Source organism: Pelobates fuscus, chromosome 13 (assembly GCF_036172605.1).
Source record: "Pelobates fuscus isolate aPelFus1 chromosome 13, aPelFus1.pri, whole genome shotgun sequence".
Taxonomy (NCBI): domain Eukaryota; kingdom Metazoa; phylum Chordata; class Amphibia; order Anura; family Pelobatidae; genus Pelobates; species Pelobates fuscus.
The window spans coordinates 29053329-29079134 of NC_086329.1; the positions used below are offsets into that span (position 1 = coordinate 29053329).

The window sequence follows — 25806 nt, forward strand, 5'->3', positions numbered from 1 at the left end:
CCAGCAAACTATCAGACCAATGCGCTGCAACATACTACAGCTTTAACCAGTTCAGTGCCACAGTACGGAAGATGTAAAAAAATAATAAAAAACAAGTTGAAAAGGAATTTCTGCATATTTACACCCTGGAGTTCTCAAAATGTTAAAGGTTGCGGTCTATCCTGAGTAATACCAATTAAAATGATCATATCGTCATTGAAAATCGTTATACTACACAATTGCAAGTGGATGCAAGTAACCAGTACACATAAAGGCTAAAAGTGGTTGATTACGCCAGTAAATGAGATTGAAAATTATTAGAGTTTTGTGTAAATTTTCTCAACTCCCAAGGTCTTTGAATAATACGGACACTTAGACTCCAGATTTTAGTTAGCTAAAGCAGCGATGCTGTGACGATTACTATTCTAATTACTAAAAATTACAGGGCGCCAAACTATTATGCTGCGCTGTATGATAAGGGGAATAAAAACTGTACAATATACACAGATCGATACAAAAGGCAGCGAGGGCCTTGCCCGTGAGCTGAGAACTAGTCATTGAAGATCTTTTATGCAGACTGTTGTTTAGTTACATAGCCCGTGAGCTGACAATCTAAGGACTACAGTATAATTATTTTCAAGATCATTTATGTTGGCCTAAATGTTGTCATTTTGACTTCAGTTCACTTTAAGTAATAAGTTAGAGAATTACCATGCCTTTGAGATAATTAATAAGAGCATTCTATCTAACAAATAAGTCACTATGGACTATAAATCACACAGTTGTTAATACAAAACATCAATGGCCAATTCTATGGGCCAAGATTGGGCCATTGTAAGTCTTAAAGGGGCAGTTTAAGCACCCTAACCATGAATGGTTTAGTTGTTGCTTTCTAAGCAGCGAGTGTACAAATGCATGGTAGATATTACTGCACATTAATTGGCCCTTCAGATGCTGTTTTGCAACATTTTCTCCTAAAAAATTTTTTTCTTTGTTTTCCACAGTGCATGTAGTCTTTTTTTCTCTCAAAAACCATACACAAAAGTTTATTGCACTTTAAAAACCTATTAACACCAAGATGCATGTATTAAAGGGACACTTTGAATCCCAAAACACATTAGTGCTTTATGTGTGAAGACTGTTCTTTTGTTTCCATTTTGCAAAAAATTCAACATTCAGTAGAAATCGGCACTTTCATAAATTAACCTGTTTACACTCCCCTGGCTATCACTCAGATAAATGGTCCTGTTACATTTTGGTAGTGGAGCTAAAGTGGCAGCAATTGCTCCAAGCACTGGCCTTGCAAAAACTTATCATTGAGCAGCATAGGGAAGTCTGTGATTGGACAGCCACAGAGGGTCTGGGCTAGGAGGAAGGGGAGGGCTTGCAAAAGCTTCAGACAAGAATTTTGCATTTTTTGCAAGCTGTTTTTAAATATACCTCCATTGAAAAAAATGCATAAATAAATACATACATGTTTTAACAACTCATGTCATGGTAGTTAACAAATATATAAAAAAAAGTGTATGATCAAATCCATTAAAGGTACAAGAAGTAGGTAAATTTGTCCTGGGAACCCGAACCAATGAAGTGTGATGTTAAATCGAGGAGGATCAGTTTGAGACAATACAAAGAGGAAGGAAACTCCCATGTTGCAAAGCCCTCTACCCATACTGAACATCCGAGAGACTTCCCATATTTTAAATAAGAAAATGGAAACATTGCTGTTTAACGGAGCATTCCCACATCAGTATTCAAGCAGCACTTTCACTGTCTGGGGAGTTTGCAGAATTTGCAAAGACCCTCGACAGTGACATCACAACTAGTGGTCTGGTGGCTTGGCCTGAGAGTATAGCATTGAGAATCTCGCAAGATCCTCCATAGACAAAGTCAATTCCCTGGAAGGGAATTGACACTTCTATAGATCGGTAGCTTGGTCCAGGGTCTAGAAGTGTCAGACATAGAAAAAATACAGAGACAAAGTCTCTAATTTGAAAAAAAAAATAATAATAATAAAATAAAATAATATTAAAATAATAATACAATTAAAAAAAAATATAACAAAATAAAAAAAATTATAAAAATGCCCACCCCCCACCAAGGCTCTGCAACACATACACAAACACACTGCACTCATACACACACACACTGCATTCATACACACACACTGCACTCGTACACACACACTGCACTCGTACACACACACTGCATTCATACACACACACTGCACTCGTACACACACACTGCATTCATTATATACACACACTGTAAATAAATATTCAACTAATATAATTTTTTTAGGATCTAATTATATTTAGAAATTTACCAGTAGCTGCTGCATTTCCCACCCTAGTCTTATACTAGAGTCAATAAGTTTTCCCAGTTTTTTGGGGTAAAATTAGGGACCTCGGCTTATATTCGGGTCGGCTTATACTCGAGTATATACGGTAGTTAAATTAGTATTTTATAAAGATTCTAACTTTATGAAATCCTAATTTTCATAATTAGTATTATGAAATTTGCTTCTCTTCCCCACTATTTGTAAATTTTTCCCTTGAGTTCCCTTGGACGCAGAAGCTGGGTTGTCCTATCTATATACACAGATGGAGGGACACAAACACAAATTTACAGGAATGTGTCCAATTCCACGTCTCTTTGAGACAGCATATGAAAATATTAAGCAAGTCAGACCTTCAAAAGTATTCTGATAAGAGGCGTGGTTTGGAGCCTGAGCTGAATGGACGGGTGTCTGTGACGCTCCCGAGACTCAGGCGACTAAGGGCCTAAATAACCGAACTACAGAGCATACCTGACCAACGCATCTTGTGCCCACAAGCATAATGTCTCCTAGGCAAAAAAATAAAGCTGCAAAAGCATACCGCGCTTCATTCTTCCTAACAAAAGCGGCAGCATTGAAGCCCTGAGATGACCCGCTACCTTCTCAAGATGGCTGATTCGCTGACTCGATCCAGGTCAATATGGCGAATTCGCTGACTCGATCCAGGTCAATATGAAAACTCAGCTGTAAACACTGGCGTCGGATCTCAAAAAAGAGATCCAGGAGATAGCCCAACGCACATCCCACGTCAAAAAGAAAATGGACGAGTTTGCTGAGGCGCACAACAGCTTGGCGGATAAAATGTAGGAAATTGATGCTGTCCTGGAAACATATAAAATCAAGCTCCCTGACACTGAGGACAGATCTAGAAGGAATAACCTACGGATACGAGGTATGCCAGAGTCGGTGGTAACGTCAGATCTGCATACCTACCTTCTTGATAAGTTCCAGGTGCTCACACCAGCCATAAATCCTGATTTGCTAATAGTGGATATAGCTCATAGGCCCAAACACCTGCCTGCCTCTCCCACCAGAGATGTAATCACGCGGGTGCATTTCTTCATTGTAAAAGAGAAGATAATGCGAGCCTGTCGCAACTCACCAATGCCGGAGCCATATGGAGCAATAAAAGTCTTTGTGAATTGGCTGCGACTATAATTTCGGAAAGGAATGTAGCTCTGAAGGCTCAAAGCATAACCTACAGGTGGGGCTATACGGCCAAATTACTTGTACACTATCAAGATGCCCTGCATGCTATAATAACCCTAGAAGGTGGCCAGAAAAAAATCCAGGACTGGGGTCTTCCGCCGCCACCTATTCCCAGCAACGCAAGCCAAGGTGCCTAGGATGTAAACAAGAATGGACCTCTGCATGACAACGTACCAGAAGTTCTCGGAGAGCCGTATGTATCACTACCTGTAATGTGCCTCCACTGTAGCTATGTTTTCATAAGGGTTTAATTTCGTTGTTGGTTTATGTATATCTGTAGTGTGTTACTGTGTTGGGTAAGATGCTGACTCACTCTCCAAACACCACTTCTTACGAATATATAGCGAGATTGCCAACATCTCGTTTAGATCACGGCTCTGCCAATCTGATATTGACCTTCAGTCCCTCTCCTCATCAGCTTGTGGAGAGGTGGGGAGGGAAGGTCACACAAAATGAATGATAGGACAGACTGCTACCGAAGGGAAAAAAATTACAAAAATCATCACCCCCCCACACACTCTTGCGACCGAGTTGTTCTCGGCACAAATTAGCTCATAGGCAATGAGCCTTGTTGGGTGTTTTGCCCACCTGTATATCCCCTTCCCTCTCTTTACCTTGGTTTCCCCTCCTTACTCCCTGAAGCTCCCTACTGCGAGCCAGTACCAATACATCTAACCTTGCAAAAGTAAACCCATGCACTTTGGGGTACGCACTATTGCTGCAACTATGGACGAGGCAGACTGCCTGTGACATGGACGATATACAGGACCTAAAACAAAAAGGAAGTCTTAAGCAGATTACAACATATAATTATGAAGATAGTGTCCTTAAACATTAAAGGTTTGAATACTCCTGGAAAGCAGAGATTACTCTCCGAGACCTTAAACATAACCACATTGACATTGCGTGTATCCAGGACACACGTTTTAAACAGGGTAAAATGACAGCTATTTTCACTTAACAGTTTCCAAACCAGTATCACGCCCTAGCATCAAATAAGTCCAAGGGAGTGTCCATCTTTATACATAGAGGCTTAGCCTTCACCGAACGGAGATGCTACATCGACCCATGTGGAAGATACATCATTCTACTGTGGTTGTTTAACAATGTCCAGTATACCCTAGTCTCAGTCTACTTTCCTAATGACAACCCGAGGAACTTCCTCCACTCTCTACTGAACAAAATACATAAATACAAACAGGGATGCTTCTGTGCGGGGATTTAAATGTTATCCCTTTGTCCAAATTAGACACTACCGCAACATTAGTTGGAGGCCACAGGAAACGAATAACGACCCAGTGTAAGGCCCTAGCACGATTATTATTAGTACATGACTTATATGACGCCTGGAGGACATTACATCCTCTAGAGCGAGATTACTCGTTCTACTCAAGAGTGCATAACACTTACACCTGAATTGATCATTTCTTTTTGTATCACACTACGTTAAGCCAACTCTTTAAATGCACAATGGGAGACATCTCTTGGTCTGACCACGGCCCAGTTTATTTAGAACTCCACAACCCCTTTCAGTTAAGGGTCGAGGCACTTGGCGCCTGAATGACACCCTATTTAAGGACAAAGCCTTTACATCCCATATTAAGACTGAACTCCAAGAGTACTTCGCTACCAATACTAGTACTCTAGAAACTTCACTGTTTAGTCAGCTCATAAAGCTGTGATTAGGGTGCTGTTTTTAAAACGCGACTCTTAATTGAAAAGACAACAACAGACAGTGATGCTAGATTATCACAGACAAATTGCCTTGCTCTCACATCAAAACAAGGCAAACCCCACCCAACAATTAGCAGACAAATTTAGTTCCCTGTATAGACAACTTACAGAAATGAATGCACACAAAACCAAATTTATGATAAATAGACTTAAGGCCACTACCTATCACTATAGTGGTAAAGTGACTAAGTTATCAGTGGCCAGATTCCGTAACAAGTATGCTTCAACTAAAATAGTGCAGATTGTCGGAGCAGATGAACGCAAACGATTAGACCCCAATGAGATAAGTAGTGAATTTGCGAGTTTTATTCAAAACTCTACAACCTACAGGATGACGCTACCGTCCACACCCCAGACGTAAATGAAATTGATACCTACCTAAGCTGCATCCCTCTACCGCAAGTAGGGGAGGAACAAGTGCGGGAACTATTGAGACCTATAACTTTGCAGGAGATTTGAGAGGCCATCAAAGCGTTACCACCAGGCAAATCCCTGGAAGCTGATGGTCCCCTGAACTCCTATTACAAAACATTTGTAGATGTGTTAGCCCCTGAACTACTAAAGATCTATAGCACAGCGGTAGCTGAAGGAACACTCCCATCGGAGATGCTGTTAGCTACCATAGTAACTATACCAAAGCCCGACAAGGCCCCTGATGCATGTAAAAATGATTGCCCCATATCCCTGCTGAACACCGACGCGAAAATGTATGCAAAAATACTAGCCAAGAGGATTAGTCCCAAACTGCCAGGCCTTATTAGGGATGACCAAACAGACTTTGTAGCGGGGAGACAAGGACAGGACAACACACGTAAGCTGTCATTAATTCTGGGACATATGCGGGGGAGGACTATTGTTGGCATTGAATGCTGAAAAGGCATTTGACCGCCTTGGCTGGACCTTTCTTCAAAGGGCTCTGGCAGCTTATGGATTCCCTCCTCAGATGGTACAGAAAATCTTCGCACTGTATGCATGCCCTACAGGCCAAGTCCTGCAAGCGGGGTTTCTTTCCCCTTGTGCTACAAAATGCTACTTGTTTCCAACCTTTTGCTAATTCAGCACCTGCAGCTCAGTGGCTATCAGACTTAAATTGGAAGATCTCCCAGAAACAATGGGAGAAGCTCAATAGGAAGCCCCAAAAACGTATCAAATCTGCTGTCCTTCTGGAACAACAGCGTAAGATGTTATACAGGTGGTATATGGTCCCATAGAGACTACATAACATTTTTCCTTCAGCCTCCTCACTGCATTGGAGATGCCACAGCCACAAGGGCTCTGTCCTGCATATTTGGTGGAAATGTAGTCTATTGGATACCTTTTGGACCTTTATTAAAAAAAAACTAATATTTGAAACCACTGCTCGCTCACTGCCCCTTGAGCCATGAGTATACTTAATAATGTGCTTACCTGTAGACATCCCAGCCCACCTGCAAAAATTAATTACCACATTCTGTTAACGGCGCACCGCCTGATTGCAAGAGCATGGAAAACCCAAGGAGCTCCCTCTGCCTCTGGTTTACTATCGGAGATAGATGTATAACGAGCTTATGAGCGCCAATACAATGACCTTTTCCCTCCCGCCCAGACTGCCATATAGGCTTGGGATACATGGAGATCGTAAATACGTAAAAGATGTTAACAATGAATGGTATCTCTTGCTGACAAATCTGAAGATAAGCACTCAAGTGCACTTAATATTTTTTTAAAGTCACTACATATAACCAAGCACTATAATCAATACAGGAAAAGTTTAATTGAACTTCATGTCCCCCAGGGGATAGACAAGATGTACCAGTGACTACTAACGTGACCTGTCATGGGCGACGAAATGTGAAATGCATGTATGTACCTGTACCCCCCATCTGTATGCTACAATTGTATCTGACATGCAATAACACCCCCTCTTTTTAATTTCTGTATTCTCCCCCTCACCCCCCTTACTACAAACCTAATAAAAAAGTATTAAAAAAAAAAAAAGTATTCTGATAAAATAGTTCATTTTGCTAGTGAACCTAAAATACCTTTACAAATATCAGGATTTGTTCACACTTCTTGCAGAGGTCAATAAAAAGTGAAAAAGCAGCATCTTTAGTCCTTGATATGCTTGGAATCCAGAGCAATATATACGTATGTCTCATGGTAAAGTAAATCACCATTGCACAGTTGATCGAAGGCTCTTCGCAATAAAATCACTACTCTGTAGGCTGCTAGGTGGATTTAAAAAAAGGGAAAAAAATAACATCAAATGTCTGGCACAATTAATATTGGTAAATATCCATTAGCAAATTTTGGCTGCATGTATGTGCAAATTCAAATTAGAAGGAGCCACGTACAGGCATGCAAAACGAGTGTTACTTGTCAAATTAGAGCCTGCTTTTCTCCTTGGCACACTATCACTTGTCTTTTTGTCCCCAGAAGCTAATGAACTGCTCCGAACTCATTACTCAAAATAAAAAAAAATATATAAATAAAACGCATTTAACATATAGGGAACAGTTTCCGTTAACATCCTAGCGGAGTAACAAGATTTCCAGTCCGACCCACACTGCCGTTAAGTGACAAATTGATAAATGGTGGGGGAAAACAAGTCGTGGCTGAAGATTTCGATGCCAGCTTGAGAGGAGAAAGGGAATGGCACAATATAAAAGGCAGACTGCGTTTCCCAGAACAAATCATTAGGTTGGAAAATACAACGCTAAAACAAAATACTTGAAATACATGATAAGCTCTTTCGTACTGCACTAATCCCACCAAGAACAGGAAACTTTATATTTTATATTACAAATTTAGTAAAGCCTCATTTATAACAGCCGTGATTTTGTTAACCTCCTCTACAGAAGACTTTACTAAGACGATAGACCATAAAAGTAGAATAGGGGCCATGCACTATAGTTACTTTTGAATTTATCCGTATTCTATATATCAGGAAATAAGAATGAATGGATGAATGAAGAACACTCAAATAAACAATGGCTATTATTCATACACACAAGTGCTTCAAGTTTAGTTTAGTTTTTTAATTGTTTAATTTTTTTGTCTCCCTTTGTAAACGGGAAGATGCTCATGTGGTCAGTGCTGTCCCTTGACTCTCAAACTACTGGAAAAGATCGGGAAATAATTCAATCGTACACCATAGGTATCTAGAGGGGCAAAGATTTAAAAATAATTTCAGGAAGTATTACTTTACTGAGAGGGCAGTGGATGCATGGAATAGCCTTCCAGCTGAAGTGGTAGAGGTTAACACAGTGAGGGAGTTTAAGCATGCGTAGGATAGACATAAGGCTATCCTAGACCTAAGATAAGGCCAGGGACTAATTAAAAGTATTTTGAAATATTGGGCAGACTAGATGGGCCGAATGGTTCTTATCTGCCGTCACATTATATATATGTGTTAAATTATAACTACCAAGTGTCCAGGAACCATCAGTACAGTCCCAGTCTGGAACGCCAAATTAACTCATTAACCAACTACTAACTGAAGTATTTCTGAAATGTCTCACTTTTCTTCCATTGGATGTGAGTCACTAAGTGAACGTACATGCATCACTGCCGACTGACAGAGTCAACACTTGGTTTACGAGCAGGTGCCTAGTTGGTTGTTTCCATTTGTAATGCATGCTTGCTAGATGGATATGCTTTAGTTATGAGTAATACCACAAGTTTAAGTCTGACTTCAATTAAGCAGCATGTTTAACCCCTTAAGGACCAAACTTTTGGAATAAAAGGGAATCATGACATGTCACACACGTCATGTGTCCTTAAGGGGTTAAGCCTAGGCCCATCTCATCCTGCCCAAAACTGGGGATACCACTTTTCAGATCTTACTCAATGTGAATTCCTCCTATCATGAGGAAGGTGTGTTTGAATTATGACTTTTTCTGTCTGCTCTTATATATGGATTTTCTGTAATTCTGTCTTGGTTTTACCTTGGGTTTTTTATTTATATAAGCCATGTACTTTTTTTTTTCTATGTTTTCTAAGGTACTTATACATAGATTTAACTGATCATCTGTTTTTTTTTATCACTTTTTATGTTAATGAATTTTGTAAAGTCACATTAATTGATTGTTATGTGTGTATAAAAACGTTGTTTTGTTACTGTGGTGTTAGCTTGATAAAGACCTGGGTACAGGTCGAAACGATGCAGATCCAATAAAAACTGCCTTAAACATATCACAGTGAGTGCCTGAGATTTTTTCATTTATGTAGATTGTATGGGGTTTGCGAACCCATGCTCAGTGCACCCTGTGTTAAAGGACCACTCTAGGCACCCAGACCACTTCAGCTTAATGAAGTGGTCTGGGTGCCAGGTCCAGCTAGGGTTAACCCATTTTTTTTTATAAACATAGCAGTTTCAGAGAAACTGCTATGTTTATAAATTGGTTAAGCCTTCCCCCTAATCCTCTAGTGGCTGTCTCATTGACAGCCGCTAGAGGCGCTTGCGTGATTCTCACTGTGAAAATCACAGTGAGAGCACGCAAGCGTCCATAGGAAAGCATTGTAAATGCTTTCCTATGCGACCGGCTGAATGCGCGCGCAGCTCTTGCCATGCGTGCGCATTCAGCCGACGGGGCGGAGAGGAGGCGGAGAGGAGGAGGAGAGCTCCCCGCCCAGCGCTGGAAAAAGGTAAGTTTTACCCCTTTTCCCCTTTCCAGAGCCAGGCAGGAGGGGGACCCTGAGGGTGGGGGTACCCTCAGGGCACTCTAGAGCCAGGAAAACTAGTGTTTTCCTGGCACTAGAGTGGTCCTTTAAGTTTTGTGATAGAAGTGCAACCCTCCTTTTTTTTTTCTTACTCAATGTGAAGGAATTTGTAACAAACTGCAGATTTTTTTTCTTTATAAAATAACATTCAAAAATACATCAGATTAGCTGTTACTAACCAATTGCTGAGAACCCTTGCAACAATGTTTATAGCTGCACACATGTCTCCTTAGTCACACCCCCTTATTTCAGAAAAAGACTTCCTCATCAGTGTACGTACACAGTTCAGCCACTGATAGGAACGAAGGAAACCAAACAGCCTGCATTATGATAGGGAACCTAGACAGACACACCTCAAATATATCAATATATGTCTATAGGTTGTCGCTCTGTCTGCTGCTTGGTTGTGGATTAAATGAAGCAGTTTCATTTACTATTACAAGTAAGCAGGACAAAGTAACTACATGATACAAACATTACACCCAAGGATGGTTAACCTGGTGTTCAAAGAGCTGAAAAAAGTGCATTTACAGAACTGAATAGAGTATAACATTTTAACTGATTTTTTTCTTCAAACCTCTACCAATGCAGTTAATACGAACAATGACAGACTTAACGGTGCTCAGAACACTACCACAGTAAGCAGGTCTAATCGCTGTACATGGGGTGCGTGGTTTAACCCATGTGCCAGCTTTTGCCTCTGCTCACTTGTAATACACAACAAAGCTGCTTTTACCAATACACAGCCAAGCTGGAAATAGTCAGAGAACCATAAGTATATAACTCCATGTCTATCTATTATGTGTCCGTTTAAGTTTTTTCTTCTAATACTTTCCTTACGCTCTGTTTGTTATATGAAATAATGATGCCTGGGTGTCCTCTCCTTCTAATGCAGGTTGTTTGGCTTTCAGCAGTTCAGCGCCAGCATGCTGTCAATGGCTGTGCTCTGTGCATGCATTTGATAAGGAAGTATTTTTCTTAATTGAGGGGGCGTGCCTAAGGAGGCAGGCTTATGATGAAGAATGCAAACAAATAATTTGTGCATGAGAACAAAAGAATACATCCTATTAATGAGGCCAATACATATCAAATGCATTACAGTTGTGCTAGTGCCAAAGTTAAGAAAGAGAGAAAATTAGCATGTTACCGATGAACCCTTTGTAGAATGAAGCTCTGCATTAACAAGAATTCTATATTTTCTTCATTTATTCTGTTTAAACGTAACAAGGCAATCTAAGAATGTCCAATATCCCTCTGTTGTGTCTAATCAATGCAAGGGGGAGCATAACCTGTACATTTCCTGTCAGTTATTATTATGTAATTTGTTGCTGTGGTCTAGGAGGAGTAATGTTGCATATTTAAACAGGACATCATAACAATCATTTTATTTATAGCCTAAATCAGTGGTTACAAACCTAGTCCTCAAGGCACACCAACAGTTTATGTTTTACCAGTGTCATCTTTATTAGAGCTTTGAAAATGCCTAAATCCTGGAATACACAATGCCTTGAGTACTGGGCTGGGAATATAAGCGTTTTTTTGTTTTTTTTATATCTTCTATTGCACTGCTCATTAGAGACACACATGATAAGGTCTGCAGTGGAAAAAGCCAAATACAGTGCCTGCGCTAGTGATGACACCAAAGAGTCACTTATCCTTTTCACCAAGTATAGTCTCACCATCAGTATAGAGATTTAAGGAATTTGTTAAAGGGACACTGTAGGCACCCAGACCACTTCAGCTCATTGAAGTGGTCTGGGTGCAGTGTCCCTTTTGCATCTAGTGCTGCAATGTAAAACATTGCAATCACATAGAAACTGCAATGTTTACATTGCAGCACTAAGTCTGCCCACAGAGGCGGTCTACCAGACATCCACTACACGGCTTCCTGTATTGAACTGACCTTTGGTTTGGTATCTGATGCTGAACGTCCTCACGCTCTGCACTGATTTAATTCTTTCTTATGGGGAGGTCATGCGCATTAGCGCCTGCTCGTCAGGAGCAGTCATTGAGGCCTGAGCCAGGACTTAGTGCCGAGGAACATCGGCACTGGGAATCAGGTAAGTAAATAAAGGATTTTATACATTTTTATTCACCCACGCTTGATGGAAGAGGGTAGAGGGGGGGGCACAAGGGAAGGGGAAGGCAGAGGAAGCTTCCCTTTAAGCACATCCAATGAAAACAACATGATGGCTAGGATAGGCTGAGAGTATTTAAGGCACTTCCTAGTCTACGCAGGGAAGACTGCTTGGGGCTGCAGATCCTAAGGATTTGCAGCAAACAATGAAACTTCAAAAGCAGAACTGATTAAATATATTTGTTCACCAAATGGCAAACAGTGCTGAATTAAAAATCGGATGGCAAAATATAGGACACAGTGACCAATTTGTAAAAATTCTCCCATTTATATTTTTGCTATTTTATGCCAAATTTAGAATCAGTTTTTTTAACTCACGACAGTTCGCTAAATGAAAAGAGGTCCTGATCAGCTAAACCACGTGTGCTGGAGGTAAGATTTACTGCCTCCAAAAAAACCAATAAATCCCACCACACTTAACACTGTTAAAAATAGTTCCTACATGAACAGTAACATTTTATATTAGTCTTACATTAGCACATCCTATTCAGAACTTAGTCATTAGTAAATATGCCACAACTACTGATATATCAATTATTCTAAGTTGTTACAAAATAATTAAAAAAAAAAAAAAACACAGCAACCCCACAACACAGTTGTGTTGAAAAGATTGTATTGAGGTGCCAATCGACAGCAAAACTTAGATCAGTTTTTTTTTCTTCTTCCCCTGGGCCAAAAGACACAAACAGTATTGTAAAACATTCCTTGAAGGACTTCCCTATACTGCACTAGTCTCCAGATATTTACTAGCGATACCACAAGTGTATCTGTACAAATTTCCTCTGCTTTCTTCAATCGAAGCTATTAAAATTGTGTATTGATTAAGTCATTTTCAACAAACACGGCCTCTGAATTTGTGTTTATTTTATTTAACGTTAAAATATTGTACAAAACCAGCTTCACATTTATTACACTTGGTTTAACCTCCTGTTTCAAGACTCAAGTCATATGAACATGGACAAATAAAAAAAAATGTATACACCCACGCAGCAGGGGTGTATGGGATAAGTAATTTATTGCCCAGACAAGTCCCGCAGTGAGTGGAACTGCCATAAAGTGGCGGTTAGCAATTTACCCATAACCCAGTACACTGTTTAGTGAACTGGGCTAAGTTATGCTGCTGGCAGAGTCGTGGTTCATACAGAAGGGGTCTGTGGTTTGGCATTTCGTATCTTGGGAGAAGAGAGAGCCTAGCTCAAGGTGTTCATTTATTAGACAGGTGACATGTACAAAATCGATGCAGCCAGTCTGTAAACTACGTTTTGAGGTTACCTGGCTTACTGAAGCTACACCTCGGGAAAGAAAAGAAAGTATTTTGGAATTGATAGCTTTTGAGATTTAACACTGTAACAGATAGATGCTCACATTGTAGCCATATCAGGAATCTGATGTTTTTATGGTACTTAGAGTAAACCCTTTACCAATCTTATTTAGCCATTGCTGTTTTGTCTTTTTTTAATACTACCAATGCACAGCACCACAGAATATGTTGGCACTACATAGATACATACTAATGATATCGTCAGTATCTATAGCCCAGCAACTGCATGAGGGCAAGACTGAACAGCCCTGACTCAAAAATCATATTCAATTGATGTGAGAGAGAACATAAACCGTAATTACAAGCAGACGCAGTTTATCATTTTAACAGGGAAGAGAAGGCCTGTGAGTGTGCTAGAAATTTATTTTTGTTTTTTCTAACTTTATTTTGTAAAGTCAAAACTCTGTGTTGAAGATTCTGTCTCGTTACGTGTGATCATTAACTCCGAAGCAGTAGGTCATGACCTGACTGTTACAACTAAAAACAATGGTGATGGCAAAATAGGGGGGCAGAGAATCATGGGAAATGTAGTGTGCCAACAGCTGGAGTGCCATGACTGGAAAGCCCGGTGTTAAATGAGTACCAACCAGCTGCATATTGAAAGATTTAGAAATGCAAAGCAATGGGCGGATGTATGGATTTATTCATACTGAAAATATCTGCGCATATATAAATATATATATATATACATACATACATACATACATAAAGCAATATATTTCATTTACATTCATAAATAGTAAATAAATATAAACACACAAGTATATATGATAAATATTTATAATATTATATAAATGTATCTCTCTCTGCATAAAATATTTCACTCTGACAGCAAGACATTAAAACAGCTATAACCTTAATAAGCTACAAACACCAGTCACACAAAATAGACAAAACTGCATAAAAAGAAGCATATGTCAAATCAATCATCTGTAGGTAACACACCTCTCCGGGGAGGCTGAAACATGGGCCGGGTGTGAAAACCAAACTCTCCTAAATACAGCTTCTCCTGCCACTTGCAGTTTAGAAGCCATATAATTGGGACAGATACGGTCTACACATTGCTGAGCAAGCACTGGAAGGAAAAGCATTCATCATTTTAATTGCACTGTGTTTAATTATTATTAGGAGACAGTGCGAGAGATGAGATGAAAATTATTGAAACTCTATGGAATGTGGTAGGATAGGAATATTACTGTGGTGTTGCAACCGGAAGAACAGCAAGATAGATGAGGTTAGGGGCTAACCAAAAACAATCACGGAATACCAACACATCGCTATGGTAAAGGGGGTTACTACTTGGGGAACTGGGTCAGTAGGTTATAACATAGTTCACATGGTGCGTCTACAAAAATCTGCAATATTTGCACCTTTACGGATCTGTAGATCTGCAATATTTGAACGTTCATATTTTTGTTTGTTTTATTTTAAACAATGAAAGCAAAAAGCTATAAATTAAAGCATGCAAAGAAGACATTCCTTGCGGTAAGGTACAGGTGGTAAATCATTTCTTTAAGAGGTAAATCTTACTGAATTACTATGGAACAAGTGACCACATTACCACACTTAGTAATGCTTTACAAATTTTAATTAAAAAAAAAAAAAAAAAAAAAGACAAACAAAAAAAATGCAAGCACACTAGGCGTTTTGAAAAAGAAATGCATTAATACCAATTCAATCTATGGTTAGTCTATTAACTTTGCAATTACCCCACTCAATGAATTTTGCTTTACCAGGTCTGATACAGGCTAATCTGCCTGCTTTGCCCTTGTGCTGGCTGACGAGAGTCGGATAGCAGTAGGTCCAAAGCAATCAGACCGCCTGACGTTGACAAATGGCCAAGCTGCGGCAGACTTGTGGAGAGGGAGGGAGAAAGTGGAGACACATTCACTTTAATCTCTTTCTTGATTAAATCGAAAGCCGTGCTGTTCTGACATCATGTGATTTGCTCACAAAGCGTCGGCGCGTTACAGCATGCTGGGTATGAAAGGTTATATATTTCCAGTTCTTTAAGAGGAGCTCTGATGAAGACAGAATGCAAAGTGCTAAACTGAATAGAACGTCCCTGAAAAGTAACATAGGAATCACCCATTCCCAAATATGCATCGGACACTGTTTTGTGTTTTGTTTTTTTTTATTAGATTTAGTTCCTCTTTTTCCTTTTGCCACAGATATTAACACTGTAAAGCTCATAGGAATGCAACAACAGCAACACTCATGCCAAGAAAAAAAACAAATCCTAGGCTTCAATTGCTCGTAACATAAAAAATAATATTAATAATAATAAATATACAAACACACACACACACACACACACAATCTACAGTATATATTATTTCTTTCTCTCTCGCAAGAAGGTGGAGAGAGAAACAAATCAAGACATCTCCTCACATGCCCTTGGGTCTTCCAAGTAATAAACAAATTATTGAAAACTAATACATAAACGCTTTATTAACATTTCAGTTTTAGGATGACAGAGACCAAAATGTGGATAAGAAGGTTATGTGTACATTTCCAATAAACAGTTTATTGATCACATTATATGGGATCTCCAGTGAGTTTTTTTTTTTTTTTATTTTTTTTTTATCACCCTGACAGTCACCGAGATACGGCACTAAGCCTCCTTTAGAAAACGTGGGTATGTACATGTTTAACTGAATAAACACCATACATACGTGCACATATACACAGTCGTTTAAATAAACATTCAAATTCTAGACTTGTTTAGTACCTTCCTTTCAAAGCCTTCCAAACTCTGAACCGCTTTCTTATGGGGAGTATATTTAACAGTCTGTAAAGCACCAGTAATAAGTAAGGCAATCCTATTGATGTATTGTAAAGCAAGCAGGGTTTAACTTCCCATAGCGTGAGCCGTACAATGGCGCTTTAAAAATGAGCTGCATTAAAAGGCACAAGAAATGAAAAACCACAAAGAATTATTTGCTGTCTTTCTTCTTTATTGTCAGATTACCTATGTGCCTGAAGGCGGGACTCAAAAGGTAAACATAACACCAGGTAATAAAAAACGTAGGCAATGGAACTGTCTTTTTTTTTTTTTTTTTTTTTAACCAGACTAGGCAAATATTTATGGCGTAGTTGACAAACTCGTGCCTAGTAAAAGAAGCAGCAGAGAGAGCAATTACCCTGATATTCATGGCTCACTTTGAATATTGCAGTGAACATTACTCATAAATCTTTTACGAGAAGATCCCCTGAGCTCACTTAACAGCCAGTTTTAATCATGCAGTTGACACGGAGAAAATAACAAAATGTATTTTTTCAGTGGCAAATTAATTTAGTTTGAACCTCCTCCTGAAGCGCTGCTCTTTTCATCTCCTTTCATTTTTTTTTTTTTGTGTTTTTATTATTATTATTAGTAGCAGCAGAGTATTTCCTCCTACTCTTTCACCGAGGCCGACATTGCTGTGCAAGAAGGAGGATTTCAGGGCGGAAGGACAAAATATCAGCACAAGTGGTGAATTCACAAGCGGAATGCGGGCATTTAATGTTAAAGACATTTTATTTCCTATGATGTGCATGCTGTGTTGCAGGAGGATGATGCTTTATTGCTAAGCTTGCAGAATGAACAATACGTAAAACAAACAAACAAACAAACAAAAAACTGAATCACAATTAACCATTTCATCACCTACCATGATGATTAAAGCAATGCTCTCACTGTTAACCCAAAGGTAAAAAAAAACACACACACACAAAAACAACAACAAAAAACAAATCCTTCTTGTAGACATTTGTACTCCAATATCTAATAAAATCACCAAAATAGTAATGTGAAAACCATACAATTTCATGTCCAATACAGTGATAAATCCTGTGTTATCACCTCAGCTTACATATCTCTTCGGCACATGATGGTTTTATCATGCTTCCATTCTCTCGATTAATTACGCCAACATTCTATAGCTTATTCAATAGTTGTCCATGAACGGCTTCTGAAAGTATGCTTTGAAAAAGAATCTACGGCTAGGAGTACCATGCAAGCTATCAGCTATCAGAGCACAAAAGTGAGAGAGTGAATAAGGCTGAGCTCCGGGCTATGTTTGTTTACATAAAACAAAGCAAGGATACAACAATGAAGCCACATGGTACAACACGCAACCTCGCTCAGTAATATTTACTAAGGTCCAAAATAGGTTTAAATGGTCCTACATAGCTGTGATTGGATCTCCCTTTGAGCTATTCATGGAATACAAAGTACATGTTATAGGGTCACTCTAAACACCCCAACAACTTCGCTTTGTTGCAAAGGTTACAGCATAGAGTATTCTGCACTTGGTCTTCTTGCCTAGGGTGGTTTCTACCGACAGTGATAAGCCTGACCCCCATCTCTCAAAACAATAATTTCTTTCTTACTATTTTGCTGTTAGAGACTCAACCAACTTTTCTTTGAAGGCAATTCACGTGTGGCGGTTCAGCATACTATTTCACTAACCTATTTCACAAACCTGTGAGCCAGACCGGGGTACGGCTGCTACACACCTATTGAGAAGTTCCACTCATTTTATATGATGAGTGGAACTACAGCTTTGGTGCCAACTACATCTACATATCCTCTAGAAAAGAACAACCCTTCTACAGATCTGTCTCATGTAGGTAGGATCTAGATAGACCCCTTAGAACATTAAAAAAAAAAAAAAAAAAAAGGTTGGAACTGTACAAATTATTACTCCAAAATGATGATGAGCTACATCCTAGAGATACATGTAGGTGGGAGGTAGTGCTGGAACACATCTTAAATGAGGACCAGTATGGTCCAAGAAAGTGGTACCTAAACCTAATTTTCAAAGCACATCAAAAGTATCAGGTTTAATCAGTCTTTCATTGGAACATTATTGGGAAGTACATAATATCTAGACTGTTAGTGTAAAACACTGGTCTAAGATATTATTAAACCACCAGAGTAAGACGTACTCGTGATTTCAGGAAAGACATTTCAAACACCTGTCAGGCTCGTAGCACAACATGTGACGAGACCTTCCTGTTGGAGTTATGGTTAAAGGGTGGGTTTACTGCTATATGTATGGTGTAGTACGGTAAAACAAAAAATTATAGATGATTTTCTTGCTGTTACGCCATATTAACCCGGTATGAAAGAACCTGAAGCCCTTCACCAAAAATAGATTAAACAAGATGATTATTCTGGCACTCTGAAAGAGCATGAACATTGTAGCAATATATATTGACAACATTTTAGGAAGTTCAATTGATGGAGGACCAAATTAGGTAATTATATAATCATGCAAAGTCTCCACATTGTCTCGTTGATTTGATTTTATTAAATTTATATATAAAAAAAACAAAAAAAAAAAACACCACACTTCTAAGGGTTGTCATAAAAAAAATAAAAAATGGAAAAACAGAATGGAGTCGTTATAGATTAGTGGGATATCAAGTTTACCATGACAGAAATACACTCAAAACATTTATCTCCCCTTCCATGTTCCTTGTCCTATTCAGCTTGGCATGCAACACATTATAGGAACGAATGAAAAGAGAAATAGCACAGTCCAGACATAAAATTATTATTATAAGCATTCACATTTTGCCAACAAACTCCAAAGCTCTTTAAAATTCTAGAAAACAATTATTTTGAGGTAAAGGCTTTGCCTGTTAAAAACAAGCTTACAATCAAGGAGGAATCAAGGTAGGCAGATATCTATTGTTAACCCCCTTAAGGACACATGACATGTGTGACATGTCATGATTCCCTTTTATTCCAGAAGTTTGGTCCTTAAGGGGTTAAGAGTCCAAGAAACCTCGAACACTGGTCTCCCAGTTTTAAAGAAGTGACGATACCACTGCTCTAACTAGCCAATATATAAAAATAAAATGTCACTCATGTAAAAGGGCTCCCTATCACAAAAGATTAAATGTACTTAAATGGTACACTATATGAACTTAATTTACTTTAGCTACAAGGGAGACAAAAGTGCTTGGAATGCAAAGTACCGTCTACCCTCTCCCACCCTCTGCCTCACAGCCGATAAAGGATTACCGTATATACTCGAGTATAAGCATTTTTTGTGCTGAAAAACCCCAACTCGGCTTATACTCGAGTCAATAGTCTGTATTATGGCAATTTGCATTGCCATAATACAGACTGGGGCTGTGGGGGCTGGCAGAGAGTTTACTTACCTCTCCTGCAGCTCCTGTCAGCTCTCTCCTCCTCCGCGTCGTCCGTTCAGCACCTCGGTCAGCTCCTAGTGTAAGTCTCGCGAGAGCCGCGGGGTCATAGTGCTGCTCTCGCAAGACTTACAGTGGAATCTGACAGAAGAGCTGAACGGACGGCGCGGAGGAGGAGGGAGCTGACAGGAGCTGCAGGAGAGGTAAGTGCTCTCTGCCAGCCCCCCTCCTCCCCCCCCACTGAACTGCCAATGCTGGACCACCAGGGAAGGAGAGCCCCCCTCCCTGCCATATATCAAGCAGGGAGGGGGGACGAAAAAAATATATATTAATAATAATAATTAAATTAAATAATAATAAAAAAATAATAATGAAATTAAATAAAAAATAATAATAAATTTTTTTTAAATAATACAAAAATTGCCCACCCCCCACCAAGGCTCTGCAACACACACACACACTGCACTCATACACACACTGCACTCATACACACACACTGCACTCATTATGCACACACTGCATTCATTATGCACACACTGCATTCATTATACACACACTGTAAATGAATATTCAATTAATATATATTTTTAGGATCTAATTTTATTTAGAAATTGACCAGTAGCTGCTGCATTTCCCACCCTAGTCTTATACTCGAGTCAATAAGTTTTCCCAGTTTTTTGGGGTAAAATTAGGGGCCTCGGCTTATATTCGGGTCGGCTTATACTCGAGTATATACGGTATATACCCTTTTGTCACTTACCTGATTCCAGCCACTAGAGGTGGAGTTAACCTTTCAAGGTAATTGTTGCAGTTTCTCAACAACTGCAATAATTACAATTGCAGGATTAAAGGGACAGGAACACTGCACCCAGACCACTTCAATGAGATAACGTGGTCTTGATGTCTATAATGAAGCAGTTTTAGTGTATAGATCATGCACCTGCAGTCTCACTGCTCACTTATCTGCCACTTAGGAGTTAAATCACTTTGTTTATACAACCCTAGCCACACCTTCCTGCATGTGACTTACAGAGCTTCCTAAACACTTCCTGTAAAGAAAGATTTAATGTTTATACTTCCTCTATTGCACATTGTGTTCCATTTAGAATTCCATATCTCATGTTCTGTAAGTAGGCTACTAGACCTTGTATGAGTCCCTTGTGTGTGATTAAAGTTCTATTTACAGAGCAGGAGATTTTATTTCATGTAGTTTGTGTAAGTCGCAGCCAGGGAAGGTGTGGCTAGGGCTGCGTAAACAGAAGCAGAAGTAATTTAACTCTTAAATGGCAGAGACATGAGCAGTGAGACAGCAGGGACATGATCTATACACCATAACTGCTTCATTAAGCTAAAGTTGTTTTGCTGTATTTAAGTGGGACTCAAGCATCTCTACTGGACATGAACAGCTAGCATTCACTCGTATGGAGAAATCCACAGAATTAAACACTTTAACTGCATTCACTATAGCCCTCTGATCATAGTAAGGGAAAATAATACTTAAATTGTACTCAAACACATTACTAGCTTGTCTACAGATCCTGGACATGTTTTATACATTTTGAATTTAAGTGCAATGCAAAAGTAAGATGCTTGTTCCCATGTCACCCCATCTAAAACTACATAATAAAAAATGACGAAATTTATTTAAAGGGATGACAGTGAGACATTTTGCATTTAAAAATGTAGACATAAAAATGCAAAAATCACAGCCGGTTAAGCATGTTTTTCAAATATACATAATAATGTGGTGAATACCAACAGTGTTATTCTCTAAAAAGCAAAAACTGTCAGGAATGCAAAGTGAATTTCAAATTCAAGGCTAAAGGAGCCAATCTGAAAAAACTCTCCAAATCAACAAATATTTCCAGTCTTGCTAATTTGGTCTCAATTTTAAAAATTCATGTTGAATTATTTGACAGAATTTGTTGAAATTATACAAATGTTTTTTTAAAAAGGAAATTCTACTCACGTATTGGACCATCCTGGTCTTGAAGAAATCTCTCCAATATTGTCCTTGCCATCAGCGCAGGAGAAAAATCCACCTGTAAGGAAAGAGATCTCTATTACAGATCCAACTGCTTACATGTTACAAAGTACTGCCAAGCACAAATGGAACTTCTAGGCATTTTAAAGATTTTCATCTAGATAATTATCTGCATTGTTTGCATATTCAATTGTACACAGCTTTTGAAATAAACAATTAGATGTATGTTTTGCAACATGCCGCTTCCCAAATTCCATAATAGATCCTTCTTGCTGGTGCTTACATCTGCATATGTGTTGTCTTATTTCCCTTTCTATTCCAACCTCTAGTGTTTAATAAAACCGTGGTATGCATCATCAGAAAGCACAGAAAAGCTTTGTGGGAGTTGTAGTTCAGTAAACAGGAATGCAACTCCTACAAACTTCCTATCAGGAAGATGTTATGTAAAAACAGGAGACATGACTAAGGGCACAGGGGATGCTTGAGAAAGTTGCCAAAAAACTAAACTTGTTCCCCCCTCTTTAGGAAATGCAAAGTGGAGATGGGGGGGGGGGGGAGAGGGAGGGAGGGAGAGAAGATTTAAAAGTGTATAATTTAAACATGCCTGTGCACAGGAGTTAAAATATTGAATTGCACTTAATTGCATAGCTGACGACCAGGTTATTATTATTAGCATTTAGATAGAGTCAACATATATGCAGCACTTTACAATTATAAAATGTGGATATTTAGAGGTGGCGAACGCACTACTCATACAAGCTTACGATCTATGAGGATTTCAGATAGGCAGATATTTATCACTAGGTATTTTACCCAAGGACACTTACTACTGAGATGGCCTGACCATTACCACGGCTCTAACATAATACCTTGTCAAGAAAATGAAAAGCCTGAGTTATTTCACTTTGTATCATTTGCAAATGTTCAAAGCAATGTTTAACAAGCCCCTTCTCGATGTCTACCAACATCAAGGCTTGTCCAATGTTTCAATGAATATATCCAAGAAAACCTAGACCACTGGGTCTAGCGCACTGATCTGATAACGACTGGTCTAGAGTACTCATTTCCACCATCTGGTCAGCCTTTTACTTCAATATGCTAAACAGTAGAAATGAGGATGATACATATGTATGAGCATGCTAATGTATGCAAATTACTCGTCACTATGGTTGTGTGTAACTACGAGACCTTGAGTTACAAAGAAATGAAATGGAAACCATGTATTGAATAGAAGAGCTATATAATCGCAAATTTAAGAGTATGGACAAAGGCAATTATGCTTTCACTTGTAGCGTGCACAATTGGGTAGGGGGTGCTGGGACAGATGAAGCACCCCAGGCCTGGTAAAAAAACACTAGATTATAAAATATTTTAAGTACCGATTGTTTTCCACAGCCTATATGCTCATGGTCATATTGGCTAGATGGTAGATAAGAGAAAATAAGTTCTATGAAGATTGCTAACTAAAAGTATATATATAGAAAGAAAAAAAAGATTTTCCGAAATGAGGTTACACACCTCAAAGACCACTTTCTCGTTCTAAAATTATACCTTTTATGTACCTCTTTAAGAACAGCACATTGGTTTTAAGATCACAATAAATCTAGGCAATAAAAAAACCTAAATTTGCCCCAAAAAGAACAAAACAAAAACACAAAATCTCTTATATAACATCCTAAAATTGTATCTACATCAAACACTTCACTTGTCGAAGAATAAAAAAAAACGCGCAGACACAGTGACTTGCTTGAATATCATTGAATAATGAATATTCTGACAGCTTTTCAAGGTTTCTAATCACACCATCCTTTTATCTTAAATTGGAAACTTGGAAAAGGCTTTGAAATGAGCAGATGGATGTTGAGATGTTGACTTGTTTGGATCTTCCACTAACGTTTGGTTAAAAGTGCTCGCTCTTCTGTAATGCCCTTCATAACATTCAATACACCAGGATTATCAAGCTCCACCATGACAGGGGTTTTTTTTGGACTACAACGCATGCCTACGGCTGTCAACAGAGTTATGGGAGTTGTAGTCCAGTGGCACATGAAGGGTGAAGGTAGGCTCCCGTTCTAGTATAGTCTTACTGATGTAATTGAGCACAAAAACATCACAGCAAATGTAATCCAGTAGCATATAATGGGAGGGCGGGGGAGGGAGAGGGGTTGGAAAGGGTACAGTTATAAGATAATTTTAAAGGTACTGTTAAGTATTATCAGTTAACATAGATCTAAAAATGTGTTACAGAAAGAGAAAAGATGAATCGTGTTTCTTTTTAAGGTTATTTACATATAAAGGTTACTTACATAGCTGTGAATTGTTTTTAATATACCAACTATTTTCATATTTTAGGCCAAAAAAAGTCACATTGAAAAAATCTCCAGGTCAGCTATGTTCCAGCTTAGCTACTTGGGCCTTAAGTTTTCATTTCATAGTTAATATTGGTTGACATTTACTTGCTTTGCAAGGCAGATCCTCTGAGCAAATGCTACCTAGAGTTTAGCTCCACTAAGCTAAAGTGACACTCCAGGCACCAAAACAACTTTATCTAAATTAAGTTGTTATGGTGCAAGGAGGGCCCTGGAGGCACACTTACCTCAATGGCTTAAACCATTCTTACACAGTTTAACCCCTAAATACTGATGGAGCAATGTATAGCAAGGGATGAGGACCTGATACTGATGGAGCAATGTATAGCCGGGGATGAGGACCTGATACTGATTGAGCAATGTATAGCAAGAGAAGAGGACCCAATATTGATGAAGTAATGTATAACCAAGGATGGTGGACCCAATACTGATGAAGCAAAGAAGCTATATCTTGTGACTGGCGGCTTGGCATGATGTATCATTGTTTTCAAGCACCATATCTACACTGTGTGAAGGATACATGATACTGAAACATTCATAAAAATACTTTGTTAATACCAAGCTTCCTTCAACCAATATTCTGTCAATTAACTTCCGCAGAACCCATTTAGTTTTTCATAATTAACACCCGTTCTACTACTCGCAAGACCATACCTTCTGCCCTTCCATGTCTCCATACACACACTTCCATTGTTTCATTTTCAGTTCAATATTTACATATTTCCCCTCATAAGATATTTCCAACTAGCAGTCTGGTTCCTTAAGAGAACCTACAAAGACTTAAAGAGTCTGTGCTGGAAGTTGGAGAAGAGTAGAGGGGGTTTATCCATTAAATAAAAAGTAAAGAAAAGAGTCACTTGTGCACTATCCCAAATCCTGGAGGTTTTACTGGGGTGATGTGTGCTATGTTCATTGCTGCCGCCCAGGGGTAGTGGGAGTCTGAGCGCAGCGCTTATTTTTGTGTATTTTGTAGGAGTTAATCCATTGATCGCTGCGTCAGAGTTCTCCAAAACCCAGATAGGACATTATTTCTCTCTAATATGTGACTCACTGTTGTGTAATATTGCATGGGTTTTTTTTTTTTTTTGTAATGATAGGTTCGGCTTAAATTAGTGGGAGTTGCATTAATATTCTATTTGCAAGTGATGCCATTGATTCAGCCCTATCCAAACAGTGATACGTTGGCAATGGTGATAGAATTGTGCAGAATTTAAATGGAGGCAGCTGCATACATCTGCTACCACTCAGGAGTGAAACTCCCACTAATCTGAGATCAGAGACAACACACTAGTTGCACTGTGCCATTTAAACTGTGCAGTACAGGGAATAATACAGGGGGGAAAATCACTGTGCCTGCCGAAAATTACTGGCAAACATTAGTCTATGAGAGCTAGGCTGTCCTGATACCATTATAATACTAAATTGTACCATGTATTTGAATATGTTAGAAACTCAATTTTTTTAACACGTGTCCCCCAAAACAAGAACAAACAGCAATTCTGGTCACTTTATTGCATCTCCATACTGTCATATTCTGTAATAAACTAAGAAATAATCTTATACCTTAGACATTGCCTTTGTTAGAATGAAATAGTAATATGTGGCAGCTGTAGGAATGCCCCGTGTGTGTATAAAGATATAAGATTAATATATGCAGGAGAGTTCAGGTAAAATATGAGTGTGTGTTCAGCTGCATGCAAAACAACATCACAGCACAGAGCTGCAGCTTTAAGTGGCCTTCTGCAACTATATCCTGCCACTATGTTATACACCTCTCATCAGATTTTACAGTTTTCACTGATTAAATATATATTGACTCATAAAGTAGTGCCGTTACATCAATCGTCAGCAGATGCAGCGAGATGTCATTTAAATATTAAGTATCATATA

At 38.9% G+C, this 25806-nt stretch overlaps 1 protein-coding gene across 2 annotated transcripts in view; it reads right to left on the bottom strand.

Moving 5' to 3' along the window:
• Positions 1–25806, bottom strand: part of CDIN1 (CDAN1 interacting nuclease 1) — a 245486-nt gene that overhangs the window by 163762 nt on the left and 55918 nt on the right. For both annotated transcript variants that reach the window (XM_063440334.1, XM_063440335.1), the window contains exon 6: positions 21533–21605. In XM_063440334.1, coding sequence (XP_063296404.1) covers positions 21533–21605 — 73 coding nt within the window. The remainder of the gene's footprint in view (positions 1–21532; positions 21606–25806) is intronic.